The sequence below is a fragment of the Neopsephotus bourkii genome, unplaced genomic scaffold (assembly GCF_033783945.1).
Source record: "Neopsephotus bourkii isolate Nb327-2 ecotype Australia unplaced genomic scaffold, CSIRO-AGI_Nbou_v1 NB_168, whole genome shotgun sequence".
Classification (NCBI taxonomy): domain Eukaryota; kingdom Metazoa; phylum Chordata; class Aves; order Psittaciformes; family Psittacidae; genus Neopsephotus; species Neopsephotus bourkii.
In genome coordinates this window covers 10039542-10060340 of record NW_026900684.1, presented here as the reverse complement: position 1 = coordinate 10060340, position 20799 = coordinate 10039542, and the positions used below count along the sequence as shown (strand labels likewise).

Below are 20799 nucleotides of genomic sequence, written 5' to 3'. Positions count from 1 at the left end.
GTACGTGCGGCGGTGGGGGGGAGCCTCCGCAGGCGGGCGGCTGCTGGAGAGCAGCGGCGGCCGGGGGAGAAGGGGGAGAGGAGGAGGTGCCGGTGGGGCCGCGGGGGGCGGAAGCCCGCCGGTGCGCGGGGCCGGGCGCTGCGTGCGCGGCGGCGGGAGGGAGAGGGCGGGCGGGAGGATGCGGCTGAAGCTGGGCTTCCTGCTGCGCGCCGTGCTGCTGGCGGGCAGCTTCTTGGGGCTACTGCTGCTCTGGTCCTCTCTGTCGCCCCGTACCGAGGAGCCGGTTCCCCCGGGACGGACGCGGGTGAGTGTGCGGCCGCGCCGGGCAGCGGGGCGGGCGGGACAGAGCGGGTGGCGGGGCCGCCTCCCGGGATGTGACCGGCGGCGGCTGCGAGCGAGCGACCGGGGGGGGGGGGCTGCCAGGCCCGCGGCGCTGCAGGCCTGAGAGGGGAGCGCGGAGCGGTGGCGCCGGCCCCAGCTGTCCCCCGGATCCGGCTTCCCTGCCCGGGCGCCGCCGAGCCTCGGCCCGCCGCCGCCGTAATGCTGCCCTCGCCGGGCCGCGGAAAGGACTGGGGCCGCTGCTCTCCGATGGGCCCCGGCGGGTGTCTGGTCTCCTCCGCAGCACCCCCGGCCGCCGAGGCCGGGGGGAAAGCTCGCAGCTGGTGTCTGCCGCCGGCGTGGTGGTGTGGGCAGTGCTCCAATGGGGCCCTTACCCAGGACCTCCCCGCCGGCCGTGCCCTGCACACTCAAACCGCGTGGGTTCGCGCCGCCTTTGGGGGTTTTCCACCCCGAAAATAACCGCGCTGGTGTGCGCGGCGTAAGCATCCTGCAAAGGTTCCCCCGGGCTTCAGCGAAGGGTGCAGGTGTTCCCCCCTCCCATCCACCCCGCCTCCGGGGATCGGCTTTCTGACGTTTTAGTAACCCAACGGCACGTTTTGCCAAGGAGAAGCAGCAGTTCGGTTCACTGAAGAACAGCCCCAAGGTGTCGGGTTGATGGTGGTGGCAGTGCAGATCTCTGAAATGGGGGGGGGGAGACCCGTGAGGCGCGGGGTGGGCAGTGTGTCGGCCGAAAGGGGCAGTAGCCTTTAGAAATGCTTCAGGAAGTCAGCAAACAGGTCCGTAGCGAGAGCCTTGCAGGCCATGTTAGTCAAGTGAGAATAATCTGACCCTACAACACCAGGGTCTTGGAACGAGTCAAAGTGCTCTATCCATTTCACCAGATGTTTTAGAGCTGTGGAACATAGCTGGGATTAGGAGATTGGTTAGAAGTAAGAATAGTGAAGATTCATTTAATCTTGATAAAGTCATAAAATTTTACAGTGCTTACATTAAAAAGTGATCTTCTGTGATGTGTTCACTAGTGATCTTGGCCCTTCCTAGTGGGCTGCTTTGAATAATTGCAGAAGGCAAGTGAGCTGACTGAATTCTTGCTTTTGAAAACTGGAAATGACTTTGGACTCCTTCAGCAGATGCTCTGTCTTCTGAAGCTGTTATAGTTTGCTGTGTCTTGGCAGTTACTGCTGAGATAATAGGCCATATTGGAGATACACAGTTTATTAAGCAGTGAAGTTTCTGTAATCTGTTCTTCTAGGCACGGCATAGGCTTTCCCATGTACAGAAAAAAAATCAGGAATTTTATTTGCATACCTCCCCCCAAAAAACATCAGGCAGTAAACATTTTGCATCAAATCCGGTTGAGTTGCTTTTCCTGCTTAGGAAGTGGTAACAGACCTGTAAAATGACATCCTCTGGGAAGAAAGAAAAAGGAGGTCTGGTTGTGTTGCTGTGTAGGGCAGTGACCATCTTCAGGTGATTATTCTGGGGTGACAAGTGAAATATTGCAGTCCTACAGTGTGTGTGCTGTATCAACTTATTCAGGTGCTGCAATGAATCATGCTGTCCTTTGTCACAAGCCTGAAAGCATTCACTCAAAGGCTTTTAAGCTGAACCCTTGTATCAACCTCCATTCGCATGAGAGGTCTAATTTGGAAATCTAGCTGCTGTTGCAGTAAAGGAGTCATAAGAGGTTTTACAGTCCAGCCCTTGATAAAGCAGTATGCTGCCTTGATTACCCTTGCCTTGGCTGGAGGAGGAAATAGCCATAACAGCCACTTCAGGAAATAATTCGGTGTTTGTTGGGAACAAATACAATTATATTAAGTAAACACTGTCAAAGATGAAGTCTAAACAGAATATCTGGTTCATTAGCTAGATCAGCTGTTTACTTGTTGCCATGATATATACAAGAGAGGGTAACACATGCTGCTTCCTCATTTTCTGGGAAACAGTACTGTTATTCCTAAATGCATGTCATGGTTTGTACTGCTTTCTTCCTCAGAAGCTGCTCAGGTGAGGAGTCCTAGTTAAGCACTGGTGAGCAGGCTCAGTATTGGCAGTGCTCCAGCGTATTTCTGGGGAGCTGCCAGAGCACAGGAGTAGGTCCAGAGATTAAGGTCTGCATATGCTGCATCCTACTAGGCGAGGCAGTGTGGTCCCTATGGAGTGGGCTTGTGTCTTCCACCTAGAGACACGCTGTGATTATATAGTGCTAGCACATTGGAACTGGGAGTTTAATTGTAACTGCTTCTCTGAAACGCCCAGGTGTGTGCTGCGTTCAGTCACACAGGTGCCTGTTTGCTCTGTTGCTAGTTGCCTGAAAGTTTGTTAAGCTAAAGATAACAGAGTAATTCTTCTGGTACAACACCCTCTTGCTCTCAAAGCGCTAGCCCGGAGACATAGAATTCCCCCTCAAACCAGCTTAAAGTAGAATTTACCTATTTATCGCTAACCTTGGGCAGTGCCTTTTCCCTCTTTGCACTGTAACCCTGGCCTCTTTTTAATAACACTGAGGCATTAAAGCAACAAAGATGAAAAGTTCTGCTGTGTTGTTCTTTTTATGTTTATAACCTTGAATCTTTTTCTGCTTACAGCAGCAGGCAGGAATAAGTAATTCTGAAGATCTTGTAGTAGTGTTATAACTATGTACTTGAAAAAAGTATATTCTCCCTTCAAATATTGCATTATGTTTGTTCTAATAACTTTAAAATATTTCAGAGATCTGTTGGAAAGGAAGGATGATTAATATACAGAAAGCTTTTAAAAGAAAAAGTGAAAGTGGAAAAGTGGCTGGTTTAGGGAGGAAGTGAGAGAACACAGAGGTAATAATAGTAATACAGTTGGAGATAAGACCTTTCTACCTGGTAGAAGACTACCACAGGTGTGTGTGTTTATTGAAAGCATGCTCAGAAGTTGGGGGGGACAAAGGTCTTCTCCAGGTAACTGCTGTGGAGCTTTGTTTCTTCAAGGCACTATTTGAGGAAAAAGTGCTTGCAAGATCTGGATGAAGAGCCTAAGTATTTACTAGAAATTACCATTTCTAATAAATTGTCATTATCAGAAATTACCATTAATAAATAATAAAATATCATTATCCAAAATATCCAAACAGAATAAAATAATACTTACCCTAAAGAGCTTTTAGTTTCCAACCTAAACCAAACAGAAACAATGAAAACATATTAAGGTCTGTTCTCAGAGTCTTTAATAAGGACATCTGCTATATGATAGTAAGGATTACAAGGGTACCAAAGATTTAGGCAGGGACACTCTTGTTTATGGCTGTGAAAAAAAAAAGATTAAGTAGAATCATCGATCTGTTTTATTATGTGTATGTTGTGGGGTCTTTTGGCTGTTTTCCAGTACTTTCTGATCTTCTGGGTCAAAGTATCACAGTTTTGGACCTAGGTTTGAAGCTATTCATCATAAGAAGATTGCTGTAGGGACCCCAGCTCTACCCAGACTTGTTAATCTCCGGTGAGATGTATCACTAATGATCAGTCTCAGAGATACAGCCTTAAAAGCTGGCATCACCAACGAGTGGGTAGTACAGCAGGCAGAATCAGTGTACTGAAACAGTAAGGAAAGATTTGTAACTGAAACTTTGAAAACTGTGTATTTGGAGGAGTAAGTGTAGCATGGGTCAACTTTAACTCTCCAAATCTAACCAAATTAATATTCCAAAGCTTCAAAGCTATGTACAATTGAAGTTAGTGGTTTTGATTTATGTTTCTTTGGGGGTTTTTGGTTGTTTAGTTTTGGAGTTTTGATTTTGTTGTTTGTTTGGGGCTTTTTTAGTATCTGTTAAGCCTACTTGAAGCGAAGTTGGAAGTACAGCTTTGCTTATTCATAGTCTATGCAGCAGTACCATGAACAGTGGTCTCTCACTTCCTCTAATGTTCACTGGAGTGCTCCAAGAAGCTGACAGAAATTACCCTATTCATTTGTCCATATGAAGGACAGTAAGAAACAGTGTCCAGCATGTTCCTAGTCCCCTTCTGAAGCCTACAGCAATAGCAAAAGTTTTGCTGGAAGTGTGTGGTTAACCTTGCCCAAGTCAGAAATTTGGTGCTGAGATTGCAAAGCCCACAAGGTAAGTTCTCACATGCAGCGAGGAACACTCCCAGAAATCTTGGCATGGGCTGACTGGCCTCGTATCTGGGAACCTGGTGCTTCAGATTTGAAGCACTACAGGATTTATGGTGTTTCCCAACTTTAGCTAGCCCATAGCCACTGCATCTGAGCCGCCAACTGTTAACTTGTCTTGCCACATATTGAAGGTGTTTAATTTTCTCTGTCTGTAAGTGACATGTTCTAAATGGGCCTTTGTTTAGGGAGTATTTGTTTATCAACAGCTTTCCGGTTTCTGGACTGGGTTCCCAGGCCTGCTTTTGCTTTGTGTGTGCATAAGTATAATTGGACAGCTCTCCTCTTCCACCTGCCAAACCTGTAAGCGTGTACATCTCCTATGCCAGGTGTGCTCTCAGTTGTCTGTAACTTAACAGGAGCTTTTAAGGCCATGGTCTCCCACCCTTTGTCATTTATACCCTCATCTCATGGTTAGCTGTCCTGGCTGCCAGGTGTCACAGAAGCCATGCCACAGTGAGGGTTATCCTTGGATTGGGAAGGGAGGCTCTGCTGAGGACCCTGGTGCAGATGGCGATTCTGATTCTGGCATGTCCCTCTGATTCAGGAAACCAGATGATGGGCTTGCAGCTGGGGCTGTGGACCCTCACCAACAGCCAAGTTTTTAAACATTACAATTCGCACATTGCCACTAGAAGGTGGAGAATTCATGGTGTGGAAGTGGAGGACTTGGAGTTAAAAAAAGAAACAAAAGCTGAATTGACATTTTTCTGAGCTTTCTAGTGACACCCCTTCTCTGCTCCTTTAGAGACCACTGTATACCTTGGCTGGATTGTCACTGAGAACTTAATGACAAGTTGTAGACTGAACTTGAAGTGTTACTGTGGTTTAAATTAGATTCTTTGCGGTGGAAGTCCCAGTGCAAATTCTCCACTTTCCCTTAAGGAGTAAGGACACATGTGCTTAGAAAAGAAACCTAGATGCAGGAATTTGGAGTTGATATCATTACTGGATGAAAGGTGGGAATCAGAACAAGATGATAAATCTGATGTAACAGGGAGAGCGGTGTTCAGCAGTGAAGGGATTCGAGTTGTCTGAGTTGGTAAAAATGTGATGCATTGTGGTACATGTGATGAAAGAGCAAACTAATATCTCCAATTGCTTTGTATGGTTATCTGTATGTTAGTCACTTTTTTTTACTGGTTTGCCTTTCTATAATTAGGTGAGACCTAACACTAGGAGCACCAAGTCAGTTCTGGCATGCCAGCATTACCTGAAAGCTCAACAGAGTCATTCATCATCTGGGTGTGAAAAGCTCCCTACAGGTGCAGGGCTAGACATAAGCATGCCACCTTCTTCAGTCAAAGATGTGATAAATCAGTACTACTTGTGTGACACTCTGCAGAAATTAACACCAATGAGTTTGGTTTGAAATCTGTGTGCAAGGATGAAGTGAGCTTGCTATAGCCATTGTAGTAAGTAAGCATCATTCCCTCCACCACCTCTGTTTATTACTTTAATCTTTAGTCTTGCTAGTGACAATAACAGGCAAAATGTTTTGAGATATTAAATGCTAATTTTTTAATGTGTGCTTTAATCTAAATTGGCCTTGATAAAGCTTGTAAAAATATTTTGTCACCCTTGTGAGAGTAGAAAAACCCTAATCCCTGTCATATTAAAAGTAAAATCATTTAACAATGATTCCAGTTATATTGCAAATAAATGACCACACTAAAAATAATGTGAAGAAATGGGGGAAAAAAAGCCTAAATAATTCCCACAATTTATGTACACATACATAGATCGTATTAAAACTTTCCTGAACTCGCTTGTAATTAAGATCCCCTGTAACAAGTTAGGTAAAGAACTCATTATTATCTCTAGACTATTAATTATGTAAATGTCTACTCCTCTAGAGAGAGCAATTTTGCAATGTCTGTGACAAGATTCCTTTGTCCTATTCTAGCCCCAAGTGTTAACATTTGTGAGTAATGTAGAAGAACTGAATAGCTGAAAAATCAACAATCTTATGTAAAGGCTAGTGTTTGCTTTTCAAGAATCCTATTGCAGGAGGAGATACAGACCACCCGGAGAAACTTGGGCAGTATCCTCAGCACTCTTGGGTAAGATTATGCAACAATATCGTAGTAATTGTGTCTGTTTGGGGGATCACACGGGTAAAACTATTCCACTGTTGCAGTATCTAGTGGAGAAACCACAGTATGACCCCAGAAATCAGGAAGGATCAACACAACCAGTTGGGCAGGTTGTCATTTGTTTAAAAAACCTGAGAACAACAGAAGAGATTTGTGCTGCTTAGTGGCCTGCCCAATGGGGCAGTAAAAATTGCATGTAATGGAATTACTTTTATAAATAAAAATCTAGGTAATAGTTAGCTTTATTTTAAAGGAGGTGAATTAAGATACGATGGCTAAGCTGATGTAGTACTAATTCTGGTGCTAGTAAATTTAGTTCTCGGAAGAAGCTCAGTGGGCCATCAGGCTGCCAGCCCTGAGAGAAGGCATGTCATATGCAGAAGTATATACATGGGATTTTTCGCCACATGGCCAAACAGCATGCACCTTCCCTCACCCGAAGCTCAGCAGAGTGAAAATTGCTTGTATTGAGCTGACATTCCCTAATGAAAAATGACAGTATCTTTGTCCTATTTTTGTCGGGTATTAAATCAGCATTACAGGAGACTGCCAAGTGGAAATAGGGCAGGATAAGCTGTTACATTAATAGGTTTGACTTCTACCTGGGGGAGGGTGCAGGGGGAGATGCTTTTTACAGAAACTAGGACATATAATCTGAGAGAAGGATTCAAAGTCTGGTAACAGTTACATTTAATTACTAGATTTCCTCCACAAGTATGGAAAACAAACATCTACTGTGAAAGATTAGCTTAAAAATAGCAACGTGCTGCTTAAAAGGCTGCCTTCTCCATCAATTTTCTTTACTCTTTTTGTGAATTAAAGGAAATTTATCTTGTTTGAATCTGCCTTCAGCAGTCCACCTTCACCCCACAATGCTCTAGATTTAGATCTTTAGATCTAAATGCTGTTTAGGTGAGTGAGGTTTTCTGCTTCTTCCCCTCTTCACACACACAGACACACACGCACACCCATGATTAATAGCAATGCCAAGGTAATGTGTTCAAGTAGGGAAGAAGTTGCCAGGAATGGTCCAAAAAAAGAAGAGCAATAAGAAGACAGCAGCATGAATGTCTTTGGAACCTGTGATACTGTTAAGCTTGAATTTAGGGCTGTTTTTCTTGCCTTTCACCTAATACAAGTTGGGGAGAGGAGAGGAGAATTAAACTCAGTAAATTTATGTGAATTTAAACCAAAGGTTAAAGGTCTGATTTATAGCAGATTTCTAGGTTGGGATTTATCAGTTTAATTGTAACTTCCTTGAAGGAGCCTGGTAGGAAAGTGTGTGGTTTTGTAGAAAAGGGTTTTTTGTTGTTGTTGTTAATAATTGTGAAAAGATATAGAGGAGAAGGCTAGTGCTTGAATTCTACCTTTGTTTTTCAAACAAATATCCTTATTGTGTTTCCCCTGCTTGGGACAGAATGGTTTAGAAATGTTTGCTTACTCACTGGAATATCGAATTCGTAGGTCTGGAATTTGAAAAAACAAATTCTTTTGCTTAATGCAAGCTGGTTTTGAAATAGATTGGTGCTTTCCCAGGAATGCGTTTTATAGCACAAAATTCCTATATTCTGAAAATCCATTGACTTCCACATAGGAATAAAAATATTATTCTTACCAGGTTGTATACATACATTGTTACTAAAACAAAAATGTCTTCTTTTTGTAATGAAGAGTTGATGCTTAAAAAAGGATTGTATTAAGCAGGAATTAAGCATGCTTCTACATGCATAAACATGCTTTCTTGCAACTTGTGGAACAAATTGCATCTTTTTTTATCCTCTTTTATAATAAACTAATTGTTTGTTGCTCTATGATGGTTTGTATTTCTTTTAAATTTCTCTTACCATGTCTCCTTGAATCCATCATTCTAACCGCTGACTCCAGTAATGTTTTTTATATTGCTCTGGCTTTCCTAAGGTGCAGCTTATTTTCTTTTGATTTCCTTGTGGAACATTCAGTTGCAAATAGCAGCAGTTGGCACTGATGTGCAGTAAACCCCAGAGCAGCAGGAAAGAACTGTAGGAAGGTATAAGGTAAAAAGAGTATACTGGTTTACATGCTGTTTACATTTGGAAAACGTTCTTTGCAGTTGAAGGTCTCAAATTCTAACTGTTAATGAAATTAAAGCATAAGCAGATGGTACTCAGCTCACAAAATTTCTTACTTTGTTGTCTTTTAAAAAATGGGCAGTGAAAATGGCTCAGACAGAACTGTTATCACTTAGGTGAATGCAGCTGATTTTATCAATAAGGCAGAGAGTATTATGTTAAATAGTGTGCTTTCAATGCAATCACATATAGCCTTTTGCATATTTTTGTTACAACTTGGGAATTAAAATTTGCTTTGTTTTTTAACTTGTAGTGAAAGATTCCCCTTTTAAGGGTGACTGAAAAAACCCAAGGATTTCAATAGGGCAGAAGCGTAACAGCACCCCATTATAGTTCGCAGTTCCTACCTTTATGGATTTGTGATAATTAAGCAATGACCTTGTTTTGAGCTAGATAATAAGAATTCTAGTTATGTCTAAGAAAAAGGTATTCATTATTTTAAGCTGGCTGTAGAAAATGTCTCATCTGCAACATTTTGAAGTAAACCCAAAAAAAGTAACCAAGCTACCTCTTAAAAGCATCTGAGATGGTTATGTCATGAGTTTTCTCATGACATATCTATTGAGGAAGGAAGACCAAGAAAGACAATATTGAGATAATGTGTTCTTCAGGGAAAATAAATTGTTCCCTGCATGCTTTAGTCTTGAAACAAGATTTGCTACACACTTAAATGAGCCCTTCAAGTCAGCTCTTCAAGGCTCATAATGTATGTCTTTTAAAAGCTGTGCATGTGTCAGTGGTGCATTTATTATGCACCTAGACTGCTTCACCTGCTCTGGCTCTGCTAATCCATCTCCCACAAGTGTTATTTAACATACCAAAGCTTCTGAGAAGCTTTGAACAGGGGCTATGAAATATGTTGGGTTTTTCTCACCTATTCCACATTTCCCTTCCCTTTATGAAATATGTTCCTCCTCCACAGAACCAAGACCTTCACTAGTGATTAGCTTAAAAACAGTATCACCTGCAGAGGTGGAAAAGGGTGGGAGGTGAGTTTTGTTGTTGTTTTCTTCTTTTGATGGAGTATGAGATTTTACTGATTGTCTCTAAGCGTATCACCTGCCTCTGACTAGAGAGCTTTTAGCCAGCAGCTCTCAAGTTCAGAAGAATGGGTCTCCTGCAGGAAAAGAATCTTCTCTAGCATCTTGTATCACTTTTTGAAGATCCTGAGCTCAAGATACTGATATTCCACTCAATGGAATATCAGCATATGGTGTGAGATTTACTGAGTGTGTAAAGTGGTCTTGAATATTCTCTGGGGATGTGTTTTAGCCCTGGGTATCTGAAATAAGACAGCAGATCAGTTTCTGGGATGCATTTCTTTGATCTCAGTGTCTAACAGTTGAAGACTCCTTGTGTTTTCTGTCCCTCTCTATGTTTTCCAATACCATTATATTTGTCTTGAACACTTGCTTATTTTTAAGTGATATCAACAGTAGAAGACAGTCTAAGGGAGGCCAAAATGTGTTGACTTGACAGTGAGGCTGTGAAGCTCTTTGATGGGATTCAGGTGTGAGCTCCTCCTTCAGAGTCACCAGCAGAAAAAACAGCCTCAACAACAGCTATCTGTGACAGTGGAATCTAGACTGGGAGAAGACTTTCATATAAAATCTGGAGCAAATGATTACTCTTGCCCAGCTTTGGCAATGTATGATGAGACCCTTGAGTTCTCATATACAGCAGTGAGTATATGTCTGAAGTGTCAGTACCATTGCCATGATTTCATGTAGAGAGACAGGGGGAGGAATCTCTGTGAGATAGAGTTGCAGTATTAGGTAGACTTACCTTTTCCATGAATAGTCATATCAGTCACCTCTTGGAGTTAACAAGTTTTGCTCCCATTATTATCTTCTACCAAGGCTGGTGATGACAGGGGAGTTGTCAAGCTGTTGTGATAAAAGGGAGCAGACTGCCAGGATAGTTCATGTAGCCTTTAATCTTTGTGTATGCCTGGGGGGCCTTGGGAAAAGAGGATGGCAGGGAGCAGGCTGGATTAATTTTTCTGGATGAAATGGGTATGTCCTGAGGGTTGGCCTACTTTAAAAATAATTAAAACTCTTTGAAATCTGCTGTCCTTGAGCACACTTCATCTGTCCTACGTCCCCTTTCTGTGATTCCTCTATGCCTAGATCTTGTGGTTGAGAGATGCCTCGTGCCTCTTTGGAGGGTGTTTGTTTCAGCAGTATTTCCCAGGGGTGCATAATTTCTAAACCCAGGCTGACTTGCATATATTTGTGTGGTGAAATGTGTGCGGGGACTGCAGGTAATCAGAGGTACCTCATTATGGTTTTGCTGTTAAGCTAAGAACAGAGATGCTGCTGGGCTTACAGTAAGGCATGTGAGACTGATTTTCAGATGGTAACATAATTTTATATCTACTGAAAACAATAAGGTTTTTTTTCTTTTTCTTTTTTTTTTCTTTAAAATGAATTTTTTATCAGTTCTGTATCTTTACATCAGGCAGTGAAGGTACGGACAGCAGAAATCCATGCTACTGTAATGAGGTGCATTGATCTTTGTTATTCCAGGTTCTTATTTGAGTCTTATCCTCAGCTGAAGGATGAATATCTCACTTAAAGTTCCTTGTGCACTCTTTGTGGGAATTTGAGGAGTTAATTAGGCTTATTCTCACAAACCACTGTTCAACAGCTTAAGAGTTTTCTTGCATTGCAGTAAGGTATTAAGTGATATGGATATCTGGAACTAAGGAAGAAAGATAAATGATCAGACTACTTTTCTTGACTTTATCCTCTGTAATGGGCAATCTATCTTCTAACAGGTTTGTCACAGGATATAAAATGCTAAGGTTTATGGGGAAAAGAAAAAACCACAAACCTGTTTAATTTTAAACTCCTACAGTTCTTGTCTATGATTAAAGAAGTCTTCACAGCCTCAAATGCTAAGCACTAAAGTTTTCACTGATAGACTTGGCCAGTTAGCTTTGCTTCAAAGGGGGGGCAGCTTGAACAGGTTTTTGAACAAGTTTTATCTTGTATGATATTTGCAAGAATTTAGTCTGTAACGATGACGTGTCAAAATACAGTTTGCAGTCTAATCCCAGCAATCCTAATTTTCAGGAATATTTCATAGTTGTTAATTTCTAAGAAACAGGCAGAAATATCTCTGAATTTGGTTCCTCTTATAACCATAATGTACTACTTATTATTACCAAAGGCATAATGTTACAAACAGAATTCATTATACCGTCTAGGTTGATGCTTTAAAAATACGTTTTAATAGTTTAACTGATTGTGTTAAGCTATTGACTGTGATGCCATAGTGTTCACTGGTAAGAAAGCTTTTGAATATAATTGTATTTTATTGTCCTCCTTTTTTCATTCTCAAACCTGAGATTTCCCAAGTCCAGAGCAATATACTTTTTACGTATTTACTAAAATGTATGGGTGTTTATTCTTAAGCCTAGTTTTACTAATGAGGAATTTAAGGTCTCAGATATAGAATCATTGTCTTATAGCTGAACTCTTCAAAATTCCTGTATGTAGCTGGCTTTCTATAAGTCACTTTGGCTTTACAAATGGAAACCTTCCAGCAGTGTATATTTAGGCAGTCTATTCATAGTCCAGCACCAAACCCCAACAACTTTCCTGCAGGAAGTCTATTTTCTCCCCTGTATGCCTTTGTTAATTTTGTCAGACCTTAAGGTTGCCTAGCTGATTTGTACTGTATCAGCTGTAGGACTCAAAGAACCTTTAAATGCAATGAAAAAAATCCAGCTCTGGCAACTCTGATGTTCTATAACCAGTGCTGATTTTATCCCAATGCATGTTAACCTCTGTGATGTTCATTTCCCTTAATACATTTTTGCTTTTAAATTTTTGGTTTCTTTACTTACTTTGATTTATTTTGTCTATAGACTGACAAAATGTGGCCAGTGCTAGACTGGCACATTTGCTAACACATTTTCTAATCTAGCAGTAGTGGCTTAAAAGGTTGGATACAAGAGTGAGAAAATATTTAGGTGGAAAGGAGCTTTGCCTGACAGTTGTGTGCATTTTCTAAGGAAAGGGTAGTACTGGAGATTTAGAAATACATGCTCAAATCACCATGCTGTGAAGAGTCGCCATTTTTATGTATTTTTAATGAGAACTCTCTTGAGGCTTGGGCTTACTTGGAAGGAGAGAAGTGCCCTCACCTAGGTCAAGGCAACCACTGGTGTTACGCACATCTTCTCTCTCTTCCCATTAAGAACATGCAGCTGTCTCCTTAGTTCTGCACTAACAGAGAAAATAATCTTTTTGTAGCTTTGGTTGAGAAGAGGAAAGGGAGATTCATGCTGCTAAGAATATTTAACAGAAATGTCCTTTTGTTTAAACGTAACAGTGTTCCTGCATTGCCATTGACACTGCAAGAAACACTGGAAAAGCAGGCCTGGGTGCCTTGGGAAGAGGACCAGAAGCCATTGCCCAGACCACCCGAAAGAGTCATGATTTACTGTTACAGGCATTCCCTGCCTAGGAACACTTGGATTATTTCTAAAAGGGGGTCTGGGTGTGGTGTGGTGGCTGGGAAGACCAAGAAAACCTGCATATTTTTTCCTGATGCTCTTATGTGCACCATGAGTGTCTGACCCTAAATTCAGCTGGGACATAAGTGTGCTGCCTTTATGCCTCCCTTTCCTTAGCGGATTTCCTCCAAAGGAGAAGAAAGGTACAAAGAGGTCCTCTGGGGTAATTTTCTTGGTTTGGTTTTGTTTAGTTGTGTTGTGTTGTTTTGTTTTAAAGGTATAAAAGCCACAGATGCTCTCTTAAGTTGGGCACCACGCAGGTACTTGTTCTGGTCCTGAGGATGGCCGGAAACCACTGGGAAAAGCAGAATTGCAGGGTCCTTGTATCTCTGCTGCATGCCTATGTACAAATTCTAGTTTTAAAGGCCTGGGGAGGCAGCTGTGTTCTGTGTGGTTTACTACTAGAGCACTTTCCTCAGTGTTTTCAGCTACCCTTTGCTTCCAGCAGCTTTTTGTTTTCTTTTTTTCTCCCCATGCTCCTGTTTTGAACTAACTCAGCAGTGATGTTTACCCTGCATATGGATGTCAAAGTCATTTGGCTTGCTGCACAGCTGGCTGGGGCGGAGGGGGGTCCTTGATCCAGCTCCACATGCGGGTGTGAAGGTAGGTGCTTGTGTTGGCACACAAACAGGACAAAAATGTGTAAGGGAAAAATAAACTGGTTGTGAAAATGAATCCATCTTGAACAACTCTGGAACATCAGCTTAAAAAATCCAGCACCTATCAGACAGAGGTTGAAATCAAAAAACAATTAGGGAAGACAAAAAAGTAAAGGCAGCTTGTCTACAGTCATTAATTTTCTGCAAGAGCCAGGTGCATCTTGTAATTCATATTCCTGGTATCCCCCAGTTCTCCTTACAGCAGAGATGAAAAATATCACCTTCAGGTTTTACTATGTATCTGCAATCTTGGGAAGATAAACGTCAATGTAATACATCATAGCATTGACATTCAGAGGTCTTCCAAACTTTGCTTTTTAAATAAACCTTGGAAATCAGCCTTGAGTCCCTTTACTCAGAAGTGTAGGCAAGTGATTTTTTTTATTTCTTTTCAATGTCTTATCTAAACCTGACTTCCTTTGCAAATCTACAGTTGTCATGCTGTCAAGAATTACAGAATTGGAAATGCCGTACTAAACAAAAGGAAAATGTTCTGTTTCCAGGTAAAATACTGTGTCTGAAGTGACTTTTATTGCTTGTGGATTTCAGCTGCTAAAGAGACGCACAGAGTTTCTGCATGTTAATGTTGAAATTATTAAAAAACAGAAAACTTCATAGTACCTTATTTTTAACCTTTTATTTTTTTTAAAGGAAACAAGTTGCAAAGTCAGAAGTTCCAGCTTTAATGATGTCAGAAAGGCTGTCTGAATTTCTTGCGTATGATAATGGGGTTATTCAATCTGAAAGGGACCTGAGGAAGTCCCTAGTCCAACCTCCACTCCAAGCAGGGCCAGCTATATGGTCAGACAGGCTGTTCAGAGATTTGTACATCTTGGCCTTGAACACCTACAAGGAGGGAGAGAGACAGCATGAAGGGCCTAACTTGTCCCACTGTTCATCTGTTCTCTTGGTACAAGGGGTTTCTTTTAATATCCAGTTGGATATTGCCATCAATTTCATCAAAGAACACACTGACACCTCTTTGTCACTATTGCTGATATTTTTGGTTTGCCATGAGACTTAAAACTAAAACTGTTTCATTGTAATTTAAGGGGGGTGAGGGGGTGAATAGTGGATTTTCTCATTGGGTTTTGTTTGTTTTGCTTTTTTGGCTGTTTTAGTTTACTGGACTGTTTAGTAGGGTGGTGACTCAATCTGGTTTTATTTCTGGTTTTATTTCTTTTTTTATTTCTGGTTTTATTTTAATGTAGAAGATTTGTCCCAGTCTGCATTGTATGCTAATGTATTGAGAAAATGTTGATTTGGGTAGCTCACATAAGATGGTTTTAAACACAACATGTACATTTTTGTGTTTTGCTCGTCACTTTGTATGCAAGAAATTTTAAAGGACCTTAACCCAAAAGGTGACCGATTAATGATAGCAATAATACTGGCTTCCTTGACAATCACAGTGAATGTTTTGTCTGTTACTGAAGAGGCTCTTCTATATTGCTTTTACTTACCATTTTCTATGTAACAGTTTTATTTACTGTCCTGTCCTGGTACTTTGGCCGGTTCATCCTTCTCTGGTATTTGAGCTTCTCTTTCATACTGAAGATTAAAATACTGACATCTTTCTTCTTTTGCTGTTCTTCCTCTTGGGAGGCAGTTTCTCCCCAGCCAGACTTCACTATGAACTGCCTTATTGCCTCTGCCTTCTTCAGCTGCTGGCCAGATTTTGCCGTGTTGGAGACAATAGACTATCTTTCTCGGGGACTACAGAGGGCTTTTGATATGAGTTTTCTGACATGGTTTAACATAGATGTCTTTGTCAGAAGTTAAAGTGCAAGGCTAGAACATAAAGATCTTGATTCAGTGAATTGTTGTTTACACATCCATTTAATGAACAGGATAGATCATAAGTATGCTTTGCTAATATATTTTCTGTGTTAGATGCAGTAAGTGAAGGGCACGGTTTTTATAGATGCAGTTATTAGCAGCTCCATTTGAAGCTTAACAAGACCATGTATTCTTAAGGATTTTTAGTGGAAATCACTACAGAAGGAAGCAGTGTTACTGGGGAGAGTATAACCTGATAAAAAGCTTGCTGTTGTTTTTGAGATCAATATTTAACCAAAATTTTACATGGCAAATCTGAATTATCAAGACTTGTGATTTCATAACATAAATGTTTACAAGGAGCAAACAGTTATTGAAAAGATTACAGAGCTTCAGAGAAATGCCTCTTGCTATGCTGTTTGGGTGGTGGGGGTATCCTGTGGTTAGAGCTGTTGCTGAGAACTCTGACTTCCGCTTCTTGCAAGCAAGAAGGATACTCTTTCTTTGTATGTGTGCTGTATGCCAAATAATTTAAACAGTAGAATGCTATGGTCCAGTTGCAAAGGAATTGATGCACACGGAAGAATGATGTTCATTTGCATCTTCTAGAGACATGTTTTCGGAAATGCCAGCTAGAGCATACCTGAGCTGGCAACACAAAAGTGACATGAAAACTCTTGTGCATCTGGCAGATGTAGGCAGACCCTTTTAAGATGTTCCAGGCTGAAGGCTGATCCTTAGTACCATATTAAAAGAAAGCAGTAGGATGTTTGTTCCCGAAGATGGCTTTGAGAGTAATGTTTTGGACATCAGTCTCAGATTCGAGTTTAGATTGCTGCTTTTTTCCTTCCTATGCTTCAAATGCATGTATGTGTGATTGTTTTTTTTAAAGCATTTAGAACAGATAAGAAATTACCTTACCTCACCTCAACAATTTACTGGAATATAACTAATTTATTGGCAAATGCCACACAAATTCTCTTTAATATCCTACATAGAAAAAACACAGGAGTGCAGGGTCAAGGAAGGATCAGATTGAGAACACAATTGATCATAACAACTGATTTCCCCTTACTTCTCTAGGCGAGCAGTACACAAAGTAATTATGTAAATACTCAGAATTTCTGGAATCTTTTGGGAATTCAGATGAAACTTTTGAAAATGGGTTTTAGACAGTTTGTGTAATTTTTATACAATGCAGCTTTTGGCTTCAGCTGGCTGCTTTGACAAAGCTTTCAAAATGGTAGTGTTCATCAAATTGTGAAATGCGTTTAAAAAAAACATAAGTAGGCTGTTGTAAAGCTTGAGAATGGTAATAGTATTTCAAGATAAACAGCAAGAAATCTGAAATGAGATTGATGTGTCTAAAAATTGAGGTAGACAAGATACATCACAGAAACCCACATCCCCTGATCAAGCTTGTTCATCAGTGATAGATTTATTGTATTGTAAATGTCATTTACTTGCTGTCATATGTAAAACAAATGCATGATTTTTAAATAGCCATCTGTCTCAGATGATTGAGAAACAAGGATGAAGCTCCTCTGCAGGCTTGAACCAGTGCAATGTTCATAGCTGGCTAGAAAAGCTGTCCTCAGCCATTCAGATCATGAGGATTGATGGTAATTTTTGTTTCTTTCTGAGGCTTTTTCTTCACTGGAGGAAAACATAATTGAAGTTGGATATTTTAAATAGCAAACTATGGATTATAAATTGTAACTCTTTGGTCTCTTAGTTCTTAAGTTCAAAGCATGTGCTTGTTTTTACCTACTTATCTCTACAGCATAAAATTTTATTACCTCAATTTTGATTGTTTTAAGTCCAAAAAAAATGGCTTCATCTATTTCTTTCTTCAGTCTACAGAGAGCACTCCTAAAAGGGGCTTGGTCTTAGTAAAGTGAAAAGCCTTGCCTCCTGATAGTCCACTGTGCAACACCACTACACAGGAAAAGGAGAATAATTCTTCCTTTATGGAAGGAAATGAAGTTGGACAGAGGACTGCTAAGATAAGTCCTTAAGAATCTCAAATATCTGTATGAATAAACATGAGTTCTATTTTTAAGATCTCATTCAAATGTGCATAAAATGAACGATATTCCTAGACTGAGACAGAAAGTGGAAGTGCAGTGAATCAACTAGAAAGGTCATAAGCTTCGTCTGATGTTGAAATGTAGTGACGAGAACAAATCTTGTACTGTGTCTCTTCAGTGATGCTGTGTTTTAAGCCTTTCACCTTGGAGAGCACAACTTCCCTGGGGGACAAAAAGATTGAAGAGGTTTTTGAAAAGGAGGAGAGATGGCTTGTTGTTGCTGAACTATTAAGAGCTATAGGAGAAAGTTCTTAGCAATTGTAGCAATGCCTTGAGTGTAGGTATAGGACTGGAGAAGATCAGCAGCTGGGCACAAAAGACAAAGCGATGCTGCTGAAGATCACAGAGTGCAGGACTGAAACAAGACAGTACCAAAGAGAAGGTCTTAGTGATAGAAATGTGGATTGTGGTAATAATGCAGTGAAATGATTCGTGCTCATGGCTGCTTTCTCTTTTTCTTCCATATGATTGCAAAAACTGTTGGAAAAAAAGCATGTGCACCGGCAGTAGTAGAATACTGCTGTAGAAATTGTTAAGCTACGTTGATTGACTTAGCCTAAATTGACAATACATCAATTCAGCACTTTATTTAGTTTCAGTTAGTCAGTATCACTTGCTCTTAATTTTTATTAATTACTGAAGTTTAATAGTCTTAGGGATCTACCAGGAAGGAGGTTGACTAAACTAAGAGATTGGACCTGCTTTCTTATGAGTACAGTTTTACTAATTGTTGTGGTTGCTTGACTGAAACCAGGGCACTAATGTACTTTGCTAACACAATATCTGCTATTCTGATAGTCTTTAATTGGCAATATGAAAAAAGGTAGTAAAGCTCAGATGAAAAATCAATACATTTCTTTTTCTGAAGAAGGGACAAAATAGTCCAAGAGTTATCGATTGAGGCCTGATATCTGGAAGCTCTTTTGTATCATGCAGGCAGCTCTGATGGAGATGATGTCTTAAGCAATTGTCCATTTCATTCTTAATACTCATAATTTTTCCAGTCAAGCGTTTATAAGATCACTCTAGAGAGAAAAATTGTGGACAGTTTTCTAATTATGGTATGTGCCTCTCTTTTCCTTGTACCCTGGAGAAAAAATGTATAGGCCAGCAAGGTGTTGGTTATTCAGGTTATTATGAAACAATTTATCATACCCCAAGTATGCTTCTGATTATTTTTATTGTAAATGTGTGAAAATAAATACCATTATCTTCAGTCCAGTTTGCTGGCCTTGACTTGAAAGTCTATTTTTCTATTAAAAGAAATGGATTTCAGTTTTATTAGTCTGCATTAGAAAACTGTAGGTTGTAGTTGTGAAGTTTTTCTATATTACATGATCAATATGCATGTCTCAGGAAAAGCTTAGAGTAGATGGAGAAAAGCATCTGATACTTGACTCCGAAGCCCTTTTATGCAAGTTGAAGGTCACGGTTATGTTTCCCCTTTTTGTTGATGATTTGACTGTTTTCTAGATTATGTGTTACGTGAGCCATTCAGCACTGTTTTCAAAATCTGATTGAATGCATGCATAGCACTGCTCCAAACCACATAGCCATGTACAAATGTGGTCCTCATAATCACTTGGAGGAGGGAGACAGAAGAAAATCCTGAATTTTCTGCCATCCATTTCTGCAATGCATTTTTCAAAAGGAATTTCCTGATATTCAGCTTTGGTCTGGAAGAAAGAGCTGGAAAACGTAATTTTGCTTCCACCTTCCACCCTCTAAAATAGGGTAAGCAATGGCACCATCTTAATCAAAGCACTGTAAACAGAACTGGAAATTTGAGAGAAATTAAAAAGAGAACAGAAGGTTGCATTTGAACAAAATACATAACAGCAAATGTTTACAGAATGAGAGATGATAATATTGATTAGAGCCAGACAGAATTCTAAGCATTCGGAGACTTCCCACAGCCTTCATCTGCTGAAACATTTTTCTGGGGTTTGCTGTGTCCCTAGGAGCCAGTTTGTTGAATTTTTTGTTTAGAAATGCATCAGTTGATCTGCTTTGCTCCTCCTGTGATACCTACAGCTGCTGGCACATCTGCTTAAGGAGCAAGTCACCTTGCTGAACGTCTCACACAGGTGAGAGCAAACCCCATGGATTGCCTCCAAGTTGAGAAACTGGAAAAGAACTATTTCCATTAAGTTTCTGAAGACAAAACGAGCTTTAACTTTCTAGGCGGTAAGTGTTGTCCTTTCTGTGAGTAGATGCAACTTGACATCTCCTAAGACTTCTGGTGGAGGGTTGCTTCAAGAAAAGAAGGGAAATTGAAAGCGATTGGGTCCTTAAGAGTCTCTGCTTTCAAGAGTAGACAAGAAACTACACTTTGTTTTTGAAAGATAGGGGTTGGTGTTTGGTAGGCTTTGCTTACCTGGGACAATTTTTAACCCTAGTGCTATAGTAGAATAACTGTGTCCCAGAGCTGGGTGCTTCTCTTGCCTTTAGGCCTCTTCATGGGGCTTGGCTGTTACCATAACAGCGATCTGAACAGCTGAATTACAATAAAATACTTTAAATGACTCAATTTAGCGTGAAGTGACTCAACTGGCATATTCATTTTTTAATATTTTTTTTAATTTAATTTGTGTTGAGGCTTATCTGTGGTATAGCAACCCATATGGTGCATTTGAGGGTAAACATACCAAACAGGTGCTTCTTTGTTGGCTTGGAGTTCTGAGACATTGTAGTCTCTGAGAAGGAATTACTGTGGATAATGTTCTTTTGCAGTTGAAATACCATGCTATGCACACGCTAACGACAACGTAGGCTGCGCTGCTTAGAAATTTGTGAGTTGTGCAGAGGAAGAAGAAAGGTTATGGGTGTTTGAAATGCAGTTGATGGCAGACTCATAATGTTGAAGTGTAGTGTCTGGGTTGGCTGATGGTTGATTAGTGCAGTCTTAAGTACTTAACCTAGCCTGACTTATCTTGTATGATGCACAGTATTTGTCTCTTCTCAATTTGTGTCATGTTCCATTAAGAAGAGCTGGTCAGGATCAATGCAGGCAAGGAAAGTGTATGGTCTCTTGTGGTCTCTGGGTTCTAGGGGACTTTG

The 20799-nt window shown here is 40.6% G+C and overlaps 1 protein-coding gene across 2 annotated transcripts in view; it reads left to right on the top strand.

Moving 5' to 3' along the window:
* The first annotated feature begins 148 nt into the window (after positions 1–148).
* The window catches only part of GALNT7 (polypeptide N-acetylgalactosaminyltransferase 7), a 72849-nt gene continuing 52198 nt past the window's right edge, over positions 149–20799 (top strand). Inside the window, exon 1 of one of the 2 annotated variants that reach the window (XM_061372520.1) lies at positions 149–304. In XM_061372520.1, the coding sequence (XP_061228504.1) occupies positions 179–304 (126 nt within the window). In that variant the 5' untranslated portion in view covers positions 149–178. The remainder of the gene's footprint in view (positions 305–20799) is intronic. The other variant, XM_061372510.1, reaches the window with a different exon arrangement.